Raw genomic sequence first — 26,244 nt, 5'->3', positions numbered from 1 at the left:
TTTTTTTACAGTAATCCCCAATAGTTACCCCACATGCAGCACTGGTTGGGTGGAAATGTCTTTTGGCTGGCAGACAAAGGGATCCATGAATCCTGTTAACCACTGAACAGCTTGTATATAAAATCTCACAGAATTCCCACTACAGTAAATCAATAAAACGATAAGATCAATTAATCCAAACACAAGAACTGCCTGGTGGTTAGATAGGAGATCCACACATCCCTTTGGTGAGCTAGAGGACATGTTGGAGAAGCATATAGAGGCGGAAGCACAGTCAGAGGAGCAGAGTAGGGAACACAGCAGGGAACATACATTAATAAGGCATCCTAACATTCAGCAGTATGTCAACCTGCACAAAAGTGAGTGACACAATAAGAGAAATACATGACCAAGGCTCAGGACAGACCACAGTGACCAAAATCTAACCAGAGATGAGAGAGAGGATGGAAGCAGCGAGCAGATACGGAATGATGTGCATTATAGGGAACACATACATGTGCAGTACAACAGCACAAATGGTTTTGCTTTGAGTGTCGCCTACTTGCTATCAAGCTGCTAACCATATAGGCAGTGCTAAACATGCTGGGATTGCTAGTAGAGTCTAGTTGCTAGTTGGCAGGTATGGTTTACAGGGTTCATATAGAATTCAAACTCTGGAAAGAAAAGTGGATTACAATTTAAAGGGAACTAAGCAGCAGATATTAGCCACCCTGTAAGAAGTCCCCTAAATGGGGACTTATACTTACCCGGTCCCTTCGATCTGGCCATGGTCTCGCCCCCCTCATCTTGATCGTCAATCAAGACCAGGGGGCAAGACCACGGCCAGAGCGACGGGACCCGGTAAGTATAAGTTCCCGCCCAGGGGACTACTTACGGGGCGGTCGGTGGCGACTTTATAACTTCTTATCTTTACCATCCCTGGGGGCAAAAGCATCCCACAGGGATGGTGAGGATAAAGAGTTTAGCAGATATAACGCATTGTCAAGCATTGTATATGCTAAAATCTGCTGCTTAGTTCCCTTTAAATCTCTAGGGTCACAGTTAAGGGAGTTATGGTTTCCTTTGTCTATATGTTGCAGTAAGGACATGTTCTGTAAGCACATGGCATATCTGCTACCATCAATGAACTAGACAGCACTGTGAATAAGTAGCCCACATTCATCTAGAGTCTCCTCTAGAAATCACCCTGTGCATCATTCACATACTGTGTGCAAATACTTAAATGGGCACTGTCAGATGTCAAAACTTTTTATATGTTGTTACTGTTGAAAATTAAAGACCTTATGTAATATGGTTGTTTCAAAAAATGGAATATTTAATAAAGAAAACGGCTCCTGAAAATCCCACCACTAGGGGTCCCCATGCCTATTGAAACCCTAACCAGTCGTGCAGCAGCATCAGGCCTGTCCATGAGTCATGGACAAGAGATCACTGTCTTTACTATCCTTGCACTAAGATATGGCTGTTTATTCTCCTTGTACTGTGACACCACTGTGTTTATTAAATTGTGATTTCACTGAGTTTACTATTCCTTCCTAGTTTATTATTGCTGTACTGTGATATCACTATGTTTATTAACTCTACTGTGACATCACTGTATTTATTATACTTGTACTGTGACATCAATGTGTTTCTATTTTTTATGTCTGCATTGTGAATCCACTGTGTTTAATAACTCTATAGTGTGACATCACTGAATTTATTGCTTGGGTATACATAAACCATGGCGTTACTGTGTTTATGATCCATGTGGTGGGTACCTGACGTGTGGATGTTGCAGTTGCACTTGGACACTGATGGCTTGGTGGCCTAACAATTCATCCATCACATATAAGCATACTAGTTCTATATATTGCAGGTATCCTTGAAGGGATCTGTTCTATGTTTAAAGGGCCCAGGAATGGACTTTTTACTGATAGGTTAATTGTGACAATAAACAGATCTATTGGCTTTTTGTCCCCTATAGTACTAGGAAGGCGGGCCACCTAAAGTTCCTACCTGCAGGTGTTGACTAATATAATAGCTATCTATATCCCTGTGTCTATACTATCCAGAGGCAATTTGTCATTAGGTAGCAACAGGAGTATTGAGTGATCCTGTCCGGCATTCCCTGCATCTTTTATAATCTCTGATACAGAATGAGGAGGTATAGCTACATAACTCAACAACATCAACCTGCCCTGAATACTGTTGAGAAGGAGTCAGATTGGACAAATTCAAGTTAGAAATAGGGGAGTTGGCAATATCCAAGCCAAAATGGCCCCATATTTACCGTCTGCACTATACCGACCTATATTACAGCTACACAGTTCAGTCCTTTCATTCCACCCTAGTAAAAGGGGTATGCTGCCTAACAGCTGAAGCCTTCTAAATGGCATTACACTTGCTATAGGGATGTATATGCAGTGCATTAGAGCAGCAGATGGCGCTGTGCAGAGTGCAGTAAGGCAGCAGATGGAGCAGAGTGCAGTGCAGCACAACAGCATGTCACACAGTGTGCAGTGCAGGGAAGAAGCAGGTGGCACAGTGTGCAGCAGGAGCGCAGCTGATGGCAGGAAACTGTTTTGTGGGTTCCTTTTTGGTCACCTGTCCTTAGGATTCTGAAAATCAACAGGTGCTCATATAGGGAGAAATCCCCTTATGAAGATGACACATTACAGTCAACCTCAATGTAGAGAAAACTGGGGGACATCATGGTTCAATGATCACCATAAATGTAGTCAAAAGTCTTAAAATCCAAGATTCCTCAGTACACTCAGACCTCCAATGGTTTGTAAGGTGGAGATGGTCGGCACATTTACTATAAGTAACCATCTCGAAAGACTGGAATCAAAATAATCACTACTCAGTACAAAGCAGCTCATGAGAAATAGATGGCATTGGCTCCTGGTGATGACAGCAAATGTGAATAAGTGACAACATCGCAATCACAATAGATTATTATCTAAAATCCAATTGTTAAAACAAAACACAATTCCTAGCCGGCAAGGACATTTTGGGATTTTGGAGAAAATGTTAGGAAGTGTAGATTTGTAACAACTGGACAGTCACGGATTACAGACCTATATGGAGATACTATAACATATAACAATTTCAGATTTCTGATAAGAGAAAATCAGGTCAGTTATCTTGCACAAAGTTACATTTACAGTACGTTATTGAAATACCAACTATTTTCTTATCTACAATTAAACAGGTTATTACTATTACAAATAATTTTTGTTAGGCCTTTAAATGTAGAAACTCTTTAAATAATATTATTTTACTTTACTAAGTGAACTGAACAGTCCTCCCCATGCCAAGCCAGTGAAGGCTATAAATGATGCTCCACCGTAAATTTCTGAGTCCCCTTTCTGAGGAAAGAATGTGATAGAGGGGAAGATGCTGAGTTTGGGGATATATAGTTTTCTATGCTTCAAATCAAAACTGTTCTGTAAAAACTGTTTGAAAAGAAAGAAAGCCTGGGGGTCCTACTTCCCCCCGCCCACACAGAGTGATTGAAATAAATAAAGGAACAGTAGCGCTTCTATTGGTAGGACCACCAAGGTAGGAGAAAATAGTAAAACTGGTGAGTATTACACTCACCTTCTCTGGTTGTGCAACAACCGAGGCACAACGCTCACTGGGCTTTGATAGGGATCACACTGATTCCAATGCTGGCTGGCTGCTGCAGGTTTCCCACGCCGGACTGGCGTGTAGTAGGTACTGGATCGGGCACACTTCGTTAATTCGGGAAATCGTCCTGCGCTGCCAGTATTCCCAAGGTAGGATCGGAGCCAAAGTTATAGTTTAAAGGTATCCAAACATTATTGAAACATGCAACGCATTTCAGGGCAGGATGGCCCTTTCATCAGGCATTCCTGATGAAAGGGCCATCCCGGCCCTGAAACGCGTTGCATGTTTCAATAAAGTTTGGATACCTTTAAACTATATCTTTGGCTCCGATCCGACCTTGGGAATACTGGCAGCGCAGGACGATTTCCCGAATTAACGAAGTGTGCCCGATCCAGTATCCACACAGAGTGATTGACAAGCTTATTTATGCCAAACTGCCAATCACTGAGTGTGAGCGGAGAAAGTAGGACTCACAGGCTTTCACTCTGACAGCTTTTAATCAGCTTTTTACATAAAAATACCAAACCAATTCATAAAAAAAATTATATATCTCCAAGCTCAGCATCTTAACCTCTATCAGATATTGCCCTCAAATAGGTGATGTAATGGCTGTGGTGAAGTGGATCCGCTGAGCCTGTGTGGATGATGGCGTGGGCCGTATCAGGGAGCGAAGTCTAAGGTGCTGCAGGTTTTCACCAGAGCCTGCCACAAAGAGGGATGGACTTGCTGCGGCAGACGGCAACCAGGTTGCTACCCCTGATACGACTCATTCACACAGGCTGCCGAGGTGAAGCGTGGCACAGGAAGGATAAGGCAAACTTGCAGTCGGTGACAGGCAGGAAGGTCAGGACAGGTGCCACTGGAGTGTGGTCAGGAAAACGTGGCAAGGAGGTCTGGTACACAGTAAGGCAGAACGCAAGAATGGTATGCTTTCTCTAAGGCTGAGGGGCACAAAGATCCGGCGGGGGTCAGGAGGAAGTGAGGAACTATATAAGGTCAGCGCCGGACATGGATCAATTAAGGGTGCACTAGCCCTTTAAATCTCAGGGAGCCGGCTCGCGCACGCACCCTAGGGAGGGAGGACGCGTGCGCCGGCAGACAGATAGGAAGGAGGAGAGCGGGGTAAGGAATGGGCAGAGGGCTGCGTGGTATCACATCCTGACATGTGAATCGCAGTGCTGACAGAAGAGGGAATGCGCTTGCGGCCAGCACATCTGACCGCAGCGCCACTCATATATAAATGCTTTAAATAACAATCTCCTATCTCAATTGGTCCAGAGTTTTTATCCTAGATCCCAGTTGCAGAATTTATACTGCCATAGGGTACATTCATACGTACATGATCTTCTGCAAAAATAAGTAGCAATATAATCCGCTGCATCAGATAAAGTACATGTAAATGTAACCATAAACTGTAATCTGTGGTCTTCTGATTTTACCAATAGTTCTACTGCATTTTAACAATAAAATTATATTAGGGATCTGTTACTAATTTCTGATATTTTTTAAATTACCTCCAAAGGAGGCGCATCACTTTAATTGAAACTACACACAATGGTCGCTATCATTCCTAGATCGCTTGAAAAGTAGGATCCTGCCATCTTTTTGCTCTCTTATATGTAGATCATATGTATATACTAAAGCCCTTAAAGGGGTACTCCCGTGGAAAACTTATTTTTTTTTAAATCTATTGGTGCCAGAAAGTTAAACAGATTTGTAAATTACTTCTATAAAAAAAATCTTAATCCTTCCAATACATTTTATTGGCTGTATACTACAGAGGAAATGCTTTTCTTTTTGGATTTCTCTGATGTCACGACCACAATGCTCTCTGCTGACCTCTGCTGTCCATTTTAGGAACTGTCCAGAGCAGCATATGTTTTCAATGGGGATTTTCTCCTGCTATAGACAGTTCCAAAAACGAACAGCAGAGGTCAGCAGAGAGCACTGTGGTCGTGACATCAGAGAAATCCAAAAAGAAAAGCATTTCTTCTGTAGTATATAGCCCCTAAAAAGTACTGGAAGGATTAAGATTTTTTAATAGAAGTAATTTACAAATCTGTTAGAGTACCCCTTTAAATATGTATATCTGTCCAAAGTAGATCCACATATAATAACATTTCTTAAGATTAATCTGTCTGCTGTACTTGTTGCTAGGAGCTGCAGACACAATTTAAGAGCTGTAAGGAGTAAAACATACTATACATTTGCTGGATATGATGCTTGAAGCTGTTATTTTATGTCTCCCAATTGTCAAGGAGGTGGAGCCAAGCTGCTTAAAGGGGTACTCCTGTGTAAAAAAAAACTATTTTTAAATCAACTGGTGCCAGAAAGTTAAACAGATTTGTAAATTACTTCTATTACAAAATATTTACCCTTTCAGTACTTTTTAGAAGCTGTATGCTACAGAGGAAATTCTTTTCTTTTTGAATTTCTTTTTTGTCTTGTCCACAGTGCTCCTTGCTGACACCTCTGTCCGTGTCAGGAACTGTCCAGAGCAGCACAGGTGTGCTATGGGGATTTTCTTCTGCTCTGGACAGTTCCTGATACGGGCATCAGGTGTCAGCAGAGAGAACTGTGGACAAGACAAAAAAGAAATTCAAAAAGAAAAGAATTTCCTCTGTAGCATACAGCTACTAACAAATACTGGAAGGTTAAAGATTTTTTAATAGAAGTAATTTACAAATCTGTTTAACTTTCTGGCACCAGTTGATTTGAAAAAAAAAAAAAAATGTTTTCCACTGGTGTACCCCTTTAAGTGCCACAGCCTTGCATGCCTCCTTGCTCTCCCATACTATCCTTTGTCAGCTGCCGGATCCGGTTGGGGGAGGGGCAAACCAGGCGCTCCCGTACCCCGACCGGACCAGCCCGTGACTCCATTTACTTTGATGACCCGACCAGAGTCAAACGGTGACTCTGGTCGGCTCAGTTTTGACCCGTATGCGGTTTTGGACCGGACCTAAAACCGTAGTAAACTGTTTGACTCCGGTTGGGTCATTAAAGTAAATGGAGTCACGGGCTGATCCGGCTGGGGTACGGGAGGGCCCGGTTTGCCCCTCCCCCAGCCGGATCCGGCACCCGTATGTCCAAAACATGGTGTGAATGCAGCCTAAAAGATGTTTTGCAACCATCATCAGCTCCAGAAAAGGTACAGTTTACATTTACACCCTAATATGTATCCAAAAGTTTCTGCAGTTCTTAGCAACAAATAGAGTGGACAGATCCCCTTTACGCACATTTTTACTATACTCTTTAGCACTATGTATTAGCCTGAGGCTCACCAGCTGTGACTACACTACAACTCTCATCATTACACAGCTGAAGAATCACAGGTTGGAAGACATTTCTTTGTAAAATTAAAATTAGCCATAGATTCTAAGCACCATTGAAACCTGGCAAGTCAATCATTATATTACTTTGCAACAAAAATCAATAACATCACAAAAGAAAGACATTATATAAAAAATTGAAAAGGGAAAAAAACATGGGAAAAAAAAGATAAAATAGCAAAACATTATCTTTTCAGAGTACAAATTTCATTATCAACATGCATATTGCAGCATTTCTATTCCTTGTGAGTCGTGGATGTGCAACAGATGGTGTATAGTGCTGAACTGTAGCGCTAAACACAAAACCCTCATTAAGGCGCATTTTACAATATAACCGCAGTGAAAGCCGTTGTTACGCCGAGCGCTCCGGGTCCCCGCTCCTCCCCGGAGCGCTCGCTACACTTCCCTCACTGCAGCGCCCCGGTCGGTTCCACGGACCCGGGGCGCTGCGTTACCACCTCCGGCCGGGATGCGATTCGCGATGCGGGTAGCGCCCGCTCGCGATGCGCACCCCGGCTCCCGTACCTTACTCGCTCCCCGTCAGTTCTGTCCCGGCGCGCGCGGCCCCGCTCCCTAGGGCGCGCGCGCGCCGGGTCTTTGCGATTTAAAGGGCCACTGCACCGCTGATTGGTGCAGTGGTTCCAATTAGTGTTTACACCTGTGCACTTCCCTATATCACCTCACTTCCCCTTCACTCCCTCGCCGGATCTTGTTGCCCTAGTGCCAGTGAAAGCGTTCCTTGTGTGTTCCTTGCCTGTGATTCCAGACCTTCTGCCGTTGCCCCTGACTACGATCCTTGCTGCCTGCCCCGACCTTCTGCTACGTCCGACCTTGCTTCTGTCTACTCCCTTGTACCGCGCCTATCTTCAGCAGCCAGAGAGGTTGAGCCGTTGCTAGGGGATACGACCTGGTCACTACCGCCGCAGCAAGACCATCCCGCTTTGCGGCGGGCTCTGGTGAAAACCAGTAGTGACTTAGAACCGATCCTCTAGCACGGTCCACGCCAATCCCTCTCTGGCACAGAGGATCCACTACCTGCCAGCCGGCATCGTGACAGTAGATCCGGCCATGGATCCCGCTGAAGTTCCTCTGCCAGTTGTCGCTGACCTCACCACGGTGGTCGCCCAGCAGTCACAACAGATTGCGCAACAAGGCCAACAGCTGTCTCAACTGACTGTTATGCTACAACAGTTACTACCACAGCTCCAGCAATCATCTCCTCCGCCAGCTCCTGTACCTCCTCCGCAGCGAGTGGCCGCTTCTGGAATACGACTATCCTTGCCGGATAAATTTGATGGGGACTCTAAGTTTTGCCGTGGCTTTCTTTCCCAATGTTCATTACACTTGGAGATGATGTCGGACCAGTTCCCCACTGAAAGGTCTAAGGTGGCTTTCGTAGTCAGCCTGCTGTCTGGAAAAGCCCTGGCTTGGGCCACACCGCTCTGGGACCGCAATGACCCCGTCACTGCCTCTGTACACTCCTTCTTCTCGGAAATTCGAAGTGTCTTTGAGGAACCTGCCCGAGCCTCTTCTGCTGAGACTGTCCTGTTGAACCTGGTCCAGGGTAATTCTTCCGTTGGCGAGTATGCCGTACAGTTCCGTACCCTTGCTTCAGAATTATCCTGGAATAATGAGGCACTCTGCGCGACCTTTAAAAAAGGCCTATCCAGCAACATTAAAGATGTTCTGGCCGCACGAGAAATCCCTGCTAACCTACATGAACTCATCCATCTTGCCACTCGCATTGACATGCGTTTTTCCGAACGGCGTCAGGAGCTCCGCCAGGATATGGACTCTGTTCGCACGAGGCGTTTCTTCTCCCCGGCTCCTCTCTCCTCTGGTCCCCTGCAATCTGTTCCTGTGCCTCCCGCCGTGGAGGCTATGCAGGTCGACCGGTCTCGCCTGACACCCCAAGAGAGGACACGACGCCGCATGGAGAATCTCTGCCTGTACTGTGCTAGTACCGAACACTTCCGGAAGGATTGTCCTATCCGTCCTCCCCGCCCGGAAAGACGTCCGCTGACTCCGCACAAAGGTGAGACAGTCCTTGATGTCTACTCTGCTTCTCCACGTCTTACTGTGCCTGTGCGGATGTCTGCCTCTGCCTTCTCCTTCTCTGCTGTGGCCTTCTTGGACTCTGGATCTGCAGGAAATTTCATCTTAGCCTCTCTCGTCAACAGGTTCAACATCCCGGTGACCAGTCTCGCCAGACCCCTCTACATCAATTGTGTAAACAATGAAAGATTGGACTGTACTATACGTTTCCGCACGGAGCCCCTTCTAATGTGCATCGGATCTCATCACGAGAGGATTGAACTGTTGGTCCTCCCCAATTGCACTTCTGAAATCCTTCTTGGACTTCCCTGGCTTCAACTCCATTCCCCAATCCTGGATTGGTCCACTGGGGAGATCAAGAGTTGGGGGCCCTCTTGTTCCAAGGACTGCTTAAAACCGGTTCCCAGTAAACCTTGCCGTGTCCCTGTGCTTCCTCATGTAACCGGTCTCCCTAAGGCCTATATGGACTTTGCGGACGTTTTTTGCAAAAAACAAGCTGAGACTCTACCTCCTCACAGGCCTTATGATTGTCCCATTGACCTCCTCCCGGGCACTACTCCACCCCGGGGCAGAATCTATCCTCTGTCCGTCCCAGAGACTCTTGCCATGTCTGAATACGTCCAAGAAAATTTAAAAAAGGGCTTTATCCGTAAATCCTCCTCTCCTGCCGGAGCCGGATTTTTCTTTGTGTCCAAAAAAGATGGCTCTCTACGTCCTTGCATTGACTACCGCGGTCTTAATAAAATCACGGTTAAGAACCGCTACCCCCTACCCCTCATCTCTGAACTCTTTGATCGTCTCCAAGGTGCCCATATTTTTACCAAACTGGACTTAAGAGGTGCTTATAATCTCATCCGCATCAGAGAGGGGGATGAATGGAAAACGGCATTTAACACCAGAGATGGACACTTTGAGTATCTGGTCATGCCCTTTGGTCTATGCAACGCCCCTGCCGTCTTCCAAGACTTTGTTAATGAAATTTTTCGTGATCTACTATACTCCTGTGTTGTTGTATATCTGGACGATATCCTGATTTTTTCTGCCAATCTTGAAGAACACCGCCAGCATGTCCGTATGGTTCTTCAGAGACTTCGTGATAATCAACTCTATGCCAAAATAGAGAAATGTCTGTTTGAATGCCAATCTCTTCCTTTTCTAGGATACTTGGTCTCTGGCCAGGGACTACAAATGGACCCAGATAAACTCTCTGCCGTCTTAGATTGGCCACGCCCCTCCGGACTCCGTGCCATCCAACGTTTTTTGGGGTTCGCCAATTATTACAGGCAATTTATTCCACATTTTTCTACCATTGTGGCTCCTATTGTGGCTTTAACAAAAAAAAATGCCGATCCCAAGTCTTGGCCTCCTCAAGCGGAAGACGCCTTTAAACGACTCAAGTCTGCCTTTTCTTCGGCTCCCGTGCTCTCCAGACCTGACCCATCTAAACCCTTCCTATTGGAGGTTGATGCCTCCTCAGTGGGAGCTGGAGCTGTCCTTCTACAAAAAAACTCTTCCGGGCATGCTGTTACTTGTGGTTTTTTTTCCAGGACCTTCTCTCCGGCGGAGAGGAACTACTCCATCGGGGATCGAGAGCTTCTAGCCATTAAATTAGCACTTGAGGAATGGAGGCATCTGCTGGAGGGATCAAGATTTCCAGTTATTATTTACACCGATCACAAGAACCTCTCCTACCTCCAGTCTGCCCAACGGCTGAATCCTCGTCAGGCCAGGTGGTCTCTGTTCTTTGCCCGATTTAATTTTGAAATTCACTTTCGGCCTGCTGATAAAAACATTAGGGCCGATGCTCTCTCTCGTTCCTCAGATGCCTCTGAAATTGAACTCTCTCCTCAACACATCATTCCTCCTGACTGCCTGATTTCCACTTCTCCAGCCTCCATCAGGCAAACTCCTCCAGGAAAGACCTTTGTTTCTCCACGCCAACGCCTTGGGATCCTCAAATGGGGTCACTCCTCCCATCTCGCAGGTCATGCGGGCATCAAGAAATCTGTGCAACTCATCTCTCGCTTCTATTGGTGGCCGACTCTAGAGACTGATGTGGTGGACTTTGTGCGAGCCTGCACTATCTGTGCCCGGGATAAGACTCCTCGCCAGAAGCCCGCTGGTTTTCTTCATCCTCTACCTGTCCCCGAACAACCTTGGTCTCTGATTGGTATGGATTTTATTACTGACTTACCCCCATCCCATGGCAACACTGTTATTTGGGTGGTCGTTGATCGATTCTCCAAAATGGCACATTTCATCCCTCTTCCTGGTCTTCCTTCAGCGCCTCAGTTGGCTAAACAATTTTTTGTACACATTTTTCGTCTTCACGGGTTGCCTACACAGATCGTCTCGGATAGAGGCGTCCAATTTGTGTCTAAATTCTGGAGGGCTCTCTGTAAACAACTCAAGATTAAATTAAATTTTTCTTCTGCATACCATCCTCAATCCAATGGACAAGTAGAGAGAATTAACCAGATCTTGGGTGACTATTTACGACATTTTGTTTCCTCCCGCCAGGATGACTGGGCAGATCTTCTACCTTGGGCCGAATTCTCGTATAATTTCAGAATCTCTGAATCTTCCTCCAAATCTCCGTTTTTCGTGGTGTACGGCCGTCACCCTCTTCCCCCCCTCCCTACCCCCTTGCCCTCTGGTCTGCCCGCTGTGGATGAAATTTCTCGTGATCTTTCCACCATATGGAAAGAGACCCAAAATTCTCTCTTACAGGCTTCTTCTCGCATGAAGAGATTCGCAGATAAGAAAAGAAGAGCTCCTCCCATTTTTTCCCCTGGAGACAAGGTATGGCTCTCCGCTAAATATGTCCGTTTCCGTGTCCCGAGCTATAAGTTGGGACCACGCTATCTTGGTCCTTTTAAAGTTTTGTGTCAAATTAATCCTGTCTCTTACAAACTTCTTCTTCCTCCTTCTCTTCGTATCCCTAATGCCTTTCACGTCTCTCTTCTTAAACCTCTCATCCTCAACCGTTTTTCTCCTAAATCTGTTCCTCCCACTCCTGTTTCCGGCTCCTCGGACATCTTCTCTGTCAAAGAGATTTTGGCCTCTAAAAAGGTCAGGGGAAGAACTTTTTTTTTAGTGGATTGGGAGGGTTGTGGTCCAGAAGAGAGGTCCTGGGAACCTGAGGACAATATCCTGGACAAAAGTCTGATCCTCAGGTTCTCAGGCCCCAAGAAGAGGGGGAGACCCAAGGGGGGGGGTACTGTTACGCCGAGCGCTCCGGGTCCCCGCTCCTCCCCGGAGCGCTCGCTACACTTCCCTCACTGCAGCGCCCCGGTCGGTTCCACGGACCCGGGGCGCTGCGTTACCACCTCCGGCCGGGATGCGATTCGCGATGCGGGTAGCGCCCGCTCGCGATGCGCACCCCGGCTCCCGTACCTTACTCGCTCCCCGTCAGTTCTGTCCCGGCGCGCGCGGCCCCGCTCCCTAGGGCGCGCGCGCGCCGGGTCTTTGCGATTTAAAGGGCCACTGCACCGCTGATTGGTGCAGTGGTTCCAATTAGTGTTTACACCTGTGCACTTCCCTATATCACCTCACTTCCCCTTCACTCCCTCGCCGGATCTTGTTGCCCTAGTGCCAGTGAAAGCGTTCCTTGTGTGTTCCTTGCCTGTGATTCCAGACCTTCTGCCGTTGCCCCTGACTACGATCCTTGCTGCCTGCCCCGACCTTCTGCTACGTCCGACCTTGCTTCTGTCTACTCCCTTGTACCGCGCCTATCTTCAGCAGCCAGAGAGGTTGAGCCGTTGCTAGGGGATACGACCTGGTCACTACCGCCGCAGCAAGACCATCCCGCTTTGCGGCGGGCTCTGGTGAAAACCAGTAGTGACTTAGAACCGATCCTCTAGCACGGTCCACGCCAATCCCTCTCTGGCACAGAGGATCCACTACCTGCCAGCCGGCATCGTGACAGCCGTATAATGACAAGAACAATGAAATCCCCACCATCTGTAATTATCCCATCAGTGTCTTTTTAGAAAGATATTTGTTGACACCTATTATAACACTTTACAATGTACTGTACCATAAAGGCATAAAAAAGGCAGCAAATACCTGAACAGTAAAGCATGTCCTCTAAATTTTAATGCAAGTATAATGTACTATATAAAGCATCTAAAATACAAGATTAGTCATTAAAAAAGACTAGTAACAACATAAAAAGTAAGATGTCTGGACTCTAGACGGCATCGGTTCACACAAAGTCCACTGAGAAACCTAATAAAAAACTGAGGACAGACTAAAAAAATACGCAAGAAACTGTGATGCTAAAAGAGTTTTTAAAGGGATTCTCCGGGGCTTAGACATCTTATCCCCTATTCTCACAGAAAAGGAGGCAATCTAGGTGAAGTTTAACAAAAATATATAATCTTTATATATTCACACGCCCCCAGACGAAGCGAATAGCGAAAACGCGTTCGGGGTAGGTGAGATGTTCCTCTATAGGGTGCATGACTGGTACTGTTGATTATATATATGTTTTGCTTTCATTTTCAGTCTCCCCTATTCTATTACTTGATCTGATTACATCATCTGATATACTGTTACCTCCATTTATTTATATATTTACTAACTTTGCTTAGTCAGGTATTTTATTGCATGTTGGAGGATACTACTGTATATACAGACATAACTATTATTGTTTACCAATTTGCATTTATCCCCAAGTTTAATATTTGGGACAGTCTCACTCTGCTTTTCAGTGTGTGTTTGTCTGACCACCACATCATGCCTCTCGTGATTTTAATGTGTATGTATTTTTAATCTACTGTGAAATAAAGATTATATATTTTTGTTAAAGTTCTCCTAGATTGCCTCCTTTTCTGTGAGAGTAGTTACAAGTGGCCTAGGTTGCTATCTGTGCCTTTGTTCAACTTTTTGGGTAACTATCTTATCCCCTATCCAAAGGATAGGGGATAAGATGCCTGATCACGGGAGTCCCGCTGCTGGGGACCCCTGTGATCTTGCACGCGGCACCCCGTTTGTAATCAGTCCCCGTGTTCGCTCCAGGTCTGATTACTGTCGATCACGGGGCCGGCGACGATTTCACACCTCCGCCCTCGTGTGACCTCACGCTCCGCCCCTCAATGCAAGTCTATGGGAGGGGGCGTGACAGCTATAACACTATTGTTTTTATCTAGAGGCTGGAAAGATATGAAGTGCTACTCTTTATTCCCAAGTGGCTTTCCATTAAAATCTGTGTTTCACTATAACAAGTCTTGGAAACTGGCTGAGAATGTATGCCAATCCAGAGATCTCTCCAGAAGGAAATAATATCCATCTGTGTGCAGGGTTTTTGCCCCTCCTCATTACAAAGCAGGGTGCTATCTGGGTAGTAAGAGGCCTGTTGTTGCGAGAGAAAAGGGGTAATACATCTCCTTAAAGGAGTACTCCGGCCCTAAGACATCTTATACCCTATCCAAAGGATAGGGGACAATATGTCTGATTGCGGGGGTCCCACTACTGGGGACCCCCGCAATCACTCATGCAGCACCCACCTGTCTCAGCTGCACAGAGAGATGATCGCTCCGTGTCTGAAGCCTCATGACCACAGGGCCGGAGTATCCTGACGACCCCCGTGATTAGACATCTTATACCCTATCCTTTGGATAAGGGATAAGATCTCTTAGGGCCGGGGTAACCCCATTAAGGAGACAAGTGGAGATCTATAATAACATAGTTGCATAATTTATAAGGTTGAAAAAAAGAAGTCCATCAAGGTTACCTTAAAACCCTAAGAGTCCAAAGAGTCCATCAAGGTTACCTTAAAACCCTACTGTGTTGATCCAGAGAAAGGCAAAAAAAAAAAAAAAACATGAGGCTGATGCCAATTGCCCCATGACTGAGGAAATATTCCTTCCCGATCCCAATATGGCATCAGAATAAATCCCTGGATCAACGTTCTTTCCCCATAATTCTAGTATATATAACTCGTAATAGTATATTTTTCCAGACCATTCACGCTCTATTGGGAATTCTGGGAAGAAAGGATAGGCAAAGCACCTCTCACACCCCCACACACCACTACCTCAGTGCTTTTTATCAATTAGGAGTCTTGGAAACTGACTGGGAGTGTATGTCAGAGGCTGACATTTACTACAGTCCTATTCCTGTATATACAAAGGTATGTATTCTAGACTATCTTCTGCCACCTAAACAATTGGGATTGCAGGATAATAGATTTGACTCACACTGGTACATTGTAACAAAATACCAGCACAGGAAAAGTATATGCACTGCTGATGTATTTAGCTCACAGAGGATTGCCTAGACTGGATATCATCAATTAGCTATAATGTTTTGAAAATATATTTTTATCCATTGGCATGCTTGTTTTTTTTTTACTTGCATAGAACAGAATGGAAAGTTGTCACGCACACGAAAGGTCTCCTTTTAAGTTTTTGTTTGCCTGCTGCAGCAGCTGGTGGTCACCTCATCCAATAAGACAGAGGTCATAAGGACACCTGTTATTGATGCAGGTGTCAGTCCCAGAGTTGGAACCTGCTCATGTCAGACATGCAGAACATATCCTGTGTTTGCTTAAAAAAGAAATTTCAAGAACAGGTCCCATCCCTGTCCCAGTAAGCATGAAAGGGGACCATCAGAGAAGGTGTGTACTGTGTGTACAGTATAATTATGTGTGTGTATTTGAAGATAGATAGATAGATAAATGTATTTGTGTATGTGGACCAGATAACGGGAATGTCCAGCTCCTGAAATGTGTCACATTCTGTGTCCGATGCTTGCTTTTATTCAATAAAGTTGATTCAGTTGCACGAACCCTTGCTGGACGTTCCCGTTCCCTGTTCTGCTGTTGCGTGCTGCTCAGTACAAGTCTGGGTTCTCCTTTCCTATTCTGCTGTTGCGTGCTGCCCAGTACGAGTACATGTGCGCGAATGGAAGTATATACTGTATGTGTGTGTCACAGTGAGTATAAGCAGCTATAGGCATAGGCATGTATTGTTCAAGTGTGAGAAACTCTATCTTGCAAGTCTGCATATCCTCCTGGCTTTATGTATGTGTTTAAAGTTTTTTTTTGCCAGTTTAGTTTTTTTTTTGTCAGTTTATGCCAACAATGTCAGCATTCCTTCTGTTTGGGAAAGCCGTTTGCTCAGATATACACAGAAACAGAGCTAGAAGCAGACAGCGCCATACATTGTGTAGTGGCTATTTTTGGTCACTGCAGTTCAGCTCCCATTTACTTGAGTGGGAGCTGAGCTACAATGATCCAGCATGACTACTGTCTATTTTCAGTTCTTTTCTCTGTGTATGCCGGAGCAGCGGCAAACAGTTGATCAGCATAGGGGCAGGCTGTCGGCACCCCACTAATTTTATATCGATTGCCCATTCTGAGGACAGGCTATCAAAACATTTTGATCAGAAAACACTTTTAGGGTATGTTCACATGTACTAAATATTCTGCAGATTTTCTGCTGGAAATTTAATTATAAGATCTATAGCAGACAATCTGCAGCATATACAGTATAGTACGTGTGAACATACCCTTAAAAAGTACAAGTAAATAAAATACATTTTGTAGCATATCTGCAAGACAGGCCATACAAGTCTATAGAGAGGGGTAGGATGGAGCTCTACCAGCTCTGGGAGAACTGTAAATTGGAGATGAAGCCTGTAAAGCAGAAATCTGCTGGAAAATACTATATAACATTATATCCTTTTAAGGTAACCTCTAGTGGTCACAATGTTTTTTTATGTACATAGTAAAATCAAGTATTTGTATAGTATAACATCCTTATTTTAAGAAGATATCTGTGCACAGAACTCAGACCTAACAAACAGAATAAGAAAAATATTTATTAAACCATAATCCCTAAATAAATGAAATGTCTTGTTAATTTGTCACGGCCCTATAAGGTCACCGCTGGGTATGTGGAGATAATCATCTATTAGTTCATTAGATATTACTGCAGCGAGGTAAAAATAACATAACTGCATAGAGATGAGATCAGTCCGCAGATCTAATGAAGACTGGATTACATCTAATCCCACTCACTAATGTGACAATTTCATGTTCACTATTTTAATCTATTTCCCACCAGCCAAAAACAATGTACTCAATAACATCGCTAACCCTAAAGACATCCATATACTTTGGATAATTGTCAGCTGAACGCTTGTGCATTTGTGTACGTGAATGAGCCTGGGTTCTCATTTACACCACTGCCATATCTCTAAATTCTGTTAAAAGACTCTCAGGCGAGATGACTGCCCCCTACAATACTGTACTAAAAATGAAATAATAAAAATTACTAAGAAAAGAAAAAAGAACATGCTAAGTGATAAATTCCTTTAAGAACACAGGATTGGACATGATGGACTCCAAAAGGCCCAATCCTTCCATCCTTTGACAGGGGAAGTCGGGATACCTCCTTGTGCAGTTGGTCAGTCCCACCAAAACTGGTGGGTTTGGCTGACGTTCTCCTTATGTATATAAGCACCTAAAGGAGCTGGAGAGATGGCATCCCCAGAGCTTTTCTGTAAAGTTCTATAGCCTGGATAAACCTTACTATAGATCACATTGTCTTTAAATTGAATGAACATACAGGTATAGTAGGTGCTCATTTTACATATGATACCTACTGTAATTTACAAAGCAATAAAAGGGAATAACAAGTGATGTTTACACTAGCTAATTTATTTTTTATGCGGCAGCATTTTCAGCAGCGCTGTACCGAGCTTGTCAACACTCGGACTGGTTCCTGTCCCCATTGGGGCTTACAATCTAATTTCCAAATTCCCCTATCAGTATGTTTTTGGGGAGTGGGAGGATACCGGAAGACCCCAGTGTAACAAGGCAACAGTGCTATCCATTGTGCCATTGTGCTGCCCCAGAATGTTGGGGAAGAACAGGTCCATTTGTATAGCTACCTTCACCTTGGGTCACTGACAAGTTATGTTCATTAGCAATTAATACCTCTAGCAATGTCTATAGTGCAAACTGGTAATACACGAAAGATATTAGACAACCAAAAAGCCTCATTTAGACTATTTTCTGCCAACTCTTAGTGCGTTTCATGATGCAAACAGATGCTAAATAAAAGCAGATTTCTATAGAATAGGTAATCTGCCATTTTGGAAAGAGGTCTACATCCCAGAGGAGATTGAGGCAGAGATTGATCAGTGATTTGTACTTTTTGAACAACCTTTCCCATTAACTGCGAGTTGCAATTATTTAGACAATGGTCCTCTGAAATTCTGGATGTATGCCCAGCTTTAAAGGGGCTATCCCAATAACTAGCTGATTGGTAATGGTTTGACTGCTGTGACCCCCACGGATCGCAAGAAGAGAGGTCAATTGGACGAAGCAGCAGTGTACATGCTAGACCACTGCTTCATCAAAATATAGCACAATTTTGTGGTGTTTAAAAGGCCCATAAAGAATGAATTGGGCAGTGGATAAGCATGTGTGCCATCACTTTGGAGACAAGTGATCTTTGTTTTCATGATTAGAGGGGGTCCCAGTGGTCAGACCACCACAGATCAGCTAGTTATCCCCTATCCTGTGTATAGGAGATAACTTTTTGTCTTTGGAAATATCTTTAACTTTCAACCGTTGAAAGCTGATATAACACATTGGTCAATTACAATAACCAATTTGCTCATTCCAAAATCCACATCTATCCAAAATCTAAATCCAATCCATTTCTAGTATGACAACCAATATGCAATAATGTCTTAGCCTTACAAGAAGCCAACATTTTATATCTGGTTTTCTGTAGGTTCCTTCGTATCTGTACACTTTTGGCCTTGGCATCTTGGGATCTTCTATTACTCATGGTCTGATAAAGAAACATTAATAGATTTTTAGGAGTTCCAGGTCATGTAAAGACTCTCTAATAGGCCAGTCTCTGATAATAAGACAAATCCAAGGTGACAAGCTCAATGACATCAAAACTCAAACAATACATAGAAAATAATGTGATTAATAATTTCCCATAGGCTTTAAGACACGCCACTTAAACAAAACATTAAAGCTGTAATAAAATTGAAGTTAAAATAAGGACAACTTGGCTTTAATAGATTGTAATCCCTTACCTTAACCCCATCGTTCTTCTTGTTACTGCCACTCTTGCCTCCTAGGGAGAAAAAGTAGGCGGTAAGAAGGACCAGCCCTGGTGTCACGAGGATGCAGAGGATCAGGAGAAGCATGATGAGCTGAGCTTTGTCTTCAGGTAGAGAGATTCTAACTACTGACATCAAGTAGAGGTGCGGTTCATAGATGTTTAGAATTATGACTCTGAGATCTATCTTCTCTCATCTACTTAACCATCTATAAGCTACTTTCTAAAATCTACATAACCATCTTAGATATGACCCTGACTAATTCTGACTAGATAATTTCACTAAATACTAGACAAATTCCTCTTGGGTAAAAACAATCATTTACAATCTTCTTTTGCTACCCAACCATTAGATGAATTTTATGGATCCACATTATAAATCAGGCTCCTTCCCCATGGAGCATTGTAAGGCACAGCTCTGCCCTTCTGGAGATGACACACATCTCTATGAGTAGTTTGCTTGCTATATTTTCAGTCTGCGTCCCTGAACGCCCAGCCGTCCCTCTTCTCTAATAATAGTCCTATAATGCTGTGGTCAAGAATCCCACCAAGACAGCTGCACAAGTGCATGATAAGCAGTTGTCCTTGTATATCTTTCACTCCCTCCTACAATCCTTAAGTGTGTCCCAGCAGGTTTCATGGACCCCTTCCAAATGGAATTCCTCTCGGAGAAGAGGACAGCAAAAAGCAGAGGAATTTCGGAAGCAGGAAGTATTGTGTTAACTTCTCCCTTACTTGTCAGAGGACTAAACTTACAACAGAGTTTCATATATCATAGTAAAATTACATATTTTGTCTGACAGTGGTCCCTGGGAAGCTTTATAAGAAATCCTGCACCCTTTAATCTGTGACCTAAAATGTTATCTGAACCAGAACAGAAATGAAGAGTTGTGATAGTACAAGACATTTTTCCTGAACTGATTTATCACCGAGGATAGCGCAAAGAGATATTTACTATGCGGAGACCAAGAGCTTACATGATGGGCACCTTTATACTTGGCAAGCAAGTCCCTGTCATATTAGAGTAGATTCTTTAAGGGAACACTGTGTGCAATATTCCTTGACTATTAAGCCCTAGTAGTCCAGAGTTAATGTTAATGTGGAGCTGTCACAGTGAAGTATTTTATTTTGTAATAACAACTTTACCCCTTTGACTCTGGAGCTCCTGCTCCCACCATGGGTAAGGTACATGGTCTGGAGACTCTAAAGGGGTATTCCGGGCAAAAGCATTCCAAAGGATAGGGGATAAGATGTCTGATCATGGGGGGCCCGCTGCTGGGACCCCCCGCGATCTCCCTGCGAGTGCTGCGTCTCTAGTTTCGGCAACCTCTGGGTTTCCGGGACTGGCGACGTGATGTCATGCCACGCCCCCTCCATTCATGTGTATGACATTATGAATGGAGGGGGCGTGGCGTGACGTCAAGTCCCCAGTCCTGGAAACCCGGAGGTTTCCGAAACTGGAGGCGCAGGTCCCGCATAGAATGCAGGTGCTGCAGGGAGTTTAGGGGGGGGCGGTGTGTACCAGCAGTGGGCCCCCCACGATCAGATATCTTATCCCCTATCCTTTGGATAGGGGATAAAATGTTTTTTGCCCGGAATACCCCTTTAATATCCAATAAGTAGGTGAACAACCTCTTATACGGTTTCAGTAATTTGCTTCATTGGGGTTGAACACTTCAAGATTGTTAAAGTATGTAACCAATATCTTGTAAAGTTGAAATGACAAATCAGTCTTTTTTAAGGGTAAAGTTAGTAAGTCTGATTCTCCAGAGGCCTTGTAGAAGATGGAGCTCTTGAATTATGGTCAGGAATGCTTCATTCTAAATTGTGTTCCTCCTAGACTCTTTTTTGAGTCATACAGTAGGTTTACTTTAAATAAATCCCTGCTTATATACTAGGTTGTTGCTCATATAGTTATTAGCTACTAGGAGACCAGGAATGGATGTGTATGTCTCTGATATTCGTCTATTCTACTGTGACTCCCTTGGTGGTTGGTAAAGGTTGCCTAACTTATACTTTTTTGTGACCCAGACTTCTCACAATTTGCCCTGTAGATAATAAAGCATATTTAAAAAAAAAATCTAAAACAGGGAACCACTTTGTAGCCTAGTCACCAACTGGACATCACAAGTGTTTAAAGGGGTACTCCGGTGGAGAACTTTTTATTATTATTTTTTTTTAATCAACTGGTACAAGAAAGTTAAACAGATTTGTAAATGACTTCTATTAAAAAATCTTAATTCTTAATAAAATAATACTAAAGAGGAAATGGTTTTCTTTTTGGAACACAGAGCTCTCTGCTGACATCTCTGTCCATTTTAAGAACTGTCCAGAGTAGGAGAAAATCCCCATAACAAACATATGCTGCTCTGGACAGTTACTAAAATGAAAAAAAAAAAAAAAAGTTTTCCACCCGAGTACCCATTTAAAGGCTATCATGAGATAGAATATTCAGCTCAAACTATGAGCAATATGTTATAGATCAAGAAAACCTACAGTACCTAAAATTAAATGGATTGCTTGGTTATTTTTTTTTATTCTATAAATAGATCAGGAGGGTGTGAATAGATATATTTATATATGCTATATTTTTTATGTGGCATGGTTCCCTTAAATATCCATAAAGGTGAATAGGACACAATAAGGTTCAGACATGTGCATATGAAGTGGGTTATTACTTACCAGAGAAATTTCGAGTAGCCAGCATTGTGGTCAGAATAGCACCCTATATTAGAGATAAAATGTCACTTATGATTATTATAGTACAAAGCACTTGAAGAGGCAGTCATAGAACAACCTTGATGCAAACCATGAAAACAATGTGACTGTTGTGGTATTATCTATGGCTTGTATAGCTGATGACTGACATGAAACATATGGATCTCATAGTGTCATTACTATAGCAGTGCCCGGGAGAATAGACATATGATTGTACTATATTCAGAAAACATGGCGGTTGAGTCATTCTGAATGTTGTGCTGTGCGACTGGGCTATTCTTATGGTATTTATGAAACTTTCTTTATTTTCCTCTTTGTACCAGTTTGTAGATGGCTTAGATCTAGAGGTATACGAGAGGATGGCTTGGAAGTGGTGAGTTGTGGGGTTTACAGTAGGTATGTTAAATGCAAGTACAGCTCCTTCTGCCTTTGTCTCTGTATTTCTGTTTGATTCTGTATTATCTCATGGACATACATATCTTGTATGCAGCTATCTATTCATCATAATAGTTTATAGGCTTCTTAGTCTGATACTTTTACTTGGCATTGTTGGTGTTGCTCCAGTGTAAATACAATCAGCCTACAATAGTCTTTATTGCTTTGCCAAATCTACAAATGTGCAGTGTTGTGATTCATTGGTCATCATTCATATTTAGAACTCACCATATAAAGAAGAGATCAAGGGGAATAGATAGGCAGGATTAGTGTAAAGGTCACAGGATGTACAACCTTGATATTGTTTTCTATTACTGGCTCTACTGTGTAGATGGACTAAAGAAATGTAGAGCTAGATAACATTGATGGTGATATGTCATCTAGATCCTCCAACTGTGCCTGGAACAAAGAAATCATGATATTGAACCAGTCCAGATGTACTGGAGCCTGGCTAGCAAGGTAACCCACTGTTACCAAAAAAATACAAATAATAGTTCCCCTTATGTCTATTAGAGTACATATAGGTAGATTAAAGGATGTAAGGATTGATACATTTTCTGGAGCCCTAGGGACAAAATGATCCATTGATAGCATCATCACTGTCATCAAATCAACACGGATCCCTAAAGGCTGTTTTTGTGTAGAGGCCCCCCATTGGCCAGTGTCCATTTCTGCTGGAGTTTTCACTTCATATCGATAACTTGGAACCTTCATCTTGTTATTGTTGGTTAAATGCTATTGAAATGAATAGATCCTATGATCAAGCAGTATGTTTAAGGTTTCAATAGGTTGTCTGGTAGGAGAAATATTTTCTTAACGGGGAAGACTGTGTTAAAATCATAATAAGCTTTGCACCCCTAACCAATCCCCTCCCTGATGCTCAGTGGGTCCTCGTTCATCTTTATTTCCTGTTCCCATCTGGCCACAACAGAGAACTGCCTCAACCAGTGAGTGAATGAGCAGAAATATAGAGCTATTTTCTTAGGGTTGAGATGGGAACGGGAAATAAAAATTACTGTAAACCCTTGAGCATTGGGGGTGGATCAATGAGCTGAATAATGCTTATTTTTTTCACCCATTCTGTCCCATTTGAAAAAGGTTCATCCCACTGGACAACTCCTTTAGGGCTGTGTTTACATCTTCACTAGATGCCCTGTTAGGTGCCTCTGTCACCACAGAACCCAATGTACCCTATTATAAGTCAAAAGGGTCTGTAGAGAACCATTGGCATCCAATGTGTGAAGAGTCTGGAATAACATTGGGGATTCCCTTTATAAATGGAAACCACACTGCAATATGAACATATGTTTAGTGTACAAGCAATTAAAAGGTCATCATTGGGGAGGGATAAAAACCCTGAAGTTATCATTGGTCTCAGTGTCACTTATTGTACATGGTTACTTCACTCCTAGCATTACTTGAATATTCCAACCATCTCCTTATGAACATCTATTGTCTCTTTATAGAAGATACTCAATGCAGTTCTTTGGGATACATGGTGATTCTAAAGATGTGGTTTGTTAGAGACCCCAAGATATAGAAGCCATTCAATCACCTGATTGGTTGAAGTGCCGAGAGTCAGAATCTCAACAATCTGATATTGACCAAAAGGTAGATATAGACAGCTCCAAACCTCCCACTGCTACACGTGTGCACGGACGGGCGGTTGGCATATCCCGTCAAACTAAGCATACAGGAAAGGAACGTCCAGCACACAATGTATGATGCTGGACGCGTTTTGAGTATTGCTACCCTTAATCATGGCCATGATTAAGGGTAGCAATACCTGTAACGCGTAGGCTTACTGCTCTGTATCTGACTTTATGCCAAATAAATCTCACAAGAATTGTACATTGTGTGCTGGACATTCCTTTCCAATCTGATATTGACGGCCTATCCTAAGGGCAGGCCATCAATTCTGAAATTCTGTGGAACCCTTTTGAAGTTCATCTAAAATGTCTATATGGCAGATTAACATATGGAATGATGCAGCTTTACTCCAGTATACTCAGTGCTTTCATTTAGGACTTGACAAATGTAGACAACCAAACATTTACAAAACTTAGCAAAAGAGGACATCACAAGTTTCTTAATTTTTATGGGACATCAGTTTAGCGCTTACCTTCAGCTTCCTTCTGGCATTGAACTTCTTCAGGCAATCCACTGTCTCTTGTCTGTGCATACAGGAAGCCACTGTAGAGCGGTGCTAAAAATAATAATAGATAAATCAATTTCTACAGATCAAGGATGAGCTGGGAACATGGAGGACGGACAAAAAGACACTTACTGAGATCCATGGGTGTTTCAGGGCTTCAGCAGCAGTGATTCTTTTAGAAGGGTTTATAGTCAACATCTTATTAATAAGATCTTTAGCTTCTGGAGTTACAGTATCCCACTCAGGGGAAGGAAACTGGCAAAAGTCAGAGAAAAGAAGCAACTTTAAATTTTTAGCAACATATGTCTGAGATAATAGAACCTTTATTAAAATATACATTTAAAAAAGGCCTGATTTTACTTTCATTAAATAGCTAAGGGTGCCCTGATCTGAGACCTTTATGCAGTTTCTTGATACACGCTTCTGTTCCTGAGATATAAGGGTTTATAATTTGTCTAATTCAGAGAATCAGTCAGATGGGCGTGAACTTAATTTTAATAATGGGAGTGACTATGAGGGGATGGGCGGGATTATACAGTCAGGGAGCGGGAATGTTGTATATTAAGTGGTGTATAAACCTAATATACACCCCCTGACTGTATAATCCTGCCCATCACCTCATAGTCACTCCCATTATTAAAATTAAGTTTACACCCATCTGACTGATTTCCTGAATTGTCAGACCTCATATCTGGGGAACAGGATGACGTTTCATGAAACTGTAAAAAGGTGTGTGGGCCGGACACCCTAAGCTATCTAAAAATTGCCCATAGGTCCTCTTTAAAGGGGTACTCCAGTGAAAACCTTTTTTCTTTTAAATCAACTGGTGGCAGAAAGTTAAACATATTTGTAAATTACTTCTATTAAAAAATCTTAATCCTTCCAGTACTTATTAGCTGCTGAATGCTACAGAGGAAATTCCTTTCTTTTTGGAACACTGATGACATCACGAGCACAGTGCTCTCTGCTGACATCTCTGTCCATTTTAGCAACCATGCATATCAGATGTATGCTAAGGGCAGCATGTTGGCTCAGTGGTTAGCACTGCTGCCTTGCAGTGCTGGGGACTTGGGTTCAAATCCCACTAAGCACAACAATAAATAAAGCGTTATAATAATGTCAGCAGAGAAAACAGTGCTCGTGATGTCATCAGAGAGCATTCCAAAAAGAAAAGAATTTCCTCTGTAGTATTCAGCAGCTAATAAGTACAGGAAGGATTAAGATTTTTTTTTAATAGAAGTAATTTACAGATATGTTTAACTTTCTGCCACCAGTTGATTTAAAAGAAAAAAGGTTTTCACCGGAGTACCCCTTTAAAGGTATTTTCCCATTAAAGATCATTGGGAGTTTGAATGCTGAGACCTCCATTAGGACAGAGCCCCATTTAAAAGTAGTGGTGGTAGGTCATGTGCGTTATCATTCTATTCAGCTCTATAGGCCTGAGAATTATAGCCAAATGCTGCACTGGTCCCAGTGGTCAGACCTCCTATTCAGCCTGTGACTATAACCTGACAGCAAACAAATATTTTATTTATTCTACACAGCAAAGAATTAAAAATCTACATGTTAGGAGACCCCTTTTTTATGGAGATTAAGCTGTAGAAAATCCCAGTAGTAACTTTACATTGAAACTGTTATAACCTATTACATTGCTGTCATTGTCATTTTGGTGGCTATTTGTAGACAGATGAATTGACTATTAGGACACACAGTACCAGATCTGCAGCACTACTGATCCATATTTGTAAACACATTATACCGAAAACGCTTTTAAGTAACACATTGGTAATGAGGTGCAAGCAATGCTGAGCAGAATACATCAGCACAAGACACTGTTAATGAT

General features: G+C 43.1%; 1 protein-coding gene across 3 annotated transcripts in view; it reads right to left on the bottom strand.

The window, feature by feature from the left end:
• Positions 1–26,244, bottom strand: part of CAMK2A (calcium/calmodulin dependent protein kinase II alpha) — a 204,783-nt gene that overhangs the window by 27,629 nt on the left and 150,910 nt on the right. For all 3 annotated transcript variants that reach the window (XM_056516943.1, XM_056516945.1, XM_056516944.1), the window contains exons 10-13: positions 24,534–24,656; positions 24,369–24,452; positions 21,776–21,818; positions 19,068–19,108 (exon numbers count right to left, since the gene is read on the bottom strand). In XM_056516943.1, the coding sequence (XP_056372918.1) occupies positions 19,068–19,108; positions 21,776–21,818; positions 24,369–24,452; positions 24,534–24,656 (291 nt within the window). The remainder of the gene's footprint in view (positions 1–19,067; positions 19,109–21,775; positions 21,819–24,368; positions 24,453–24,533; positions 24,657–26,244) is intronic.

The sequence above is a fragment of the Hyla sarda genome, chromosome 4 (genome assembly GCF_029499605.1).
Source record: "Hyla sarda isolate aHylSar1 chromosome 4, aHylSar1.hap1, whole genome shotgun sequence".
NCBI lineage: Eukaryota > Metazoa > Chordata > Amphibia > Anura > Hylidae > Hyla > Hyla sarda.
The sequence above is the reverse complement of the archived record's forward strand: the minus strand, read 5'-3'. Positions and strand labels throughout refer to the sequence as shown.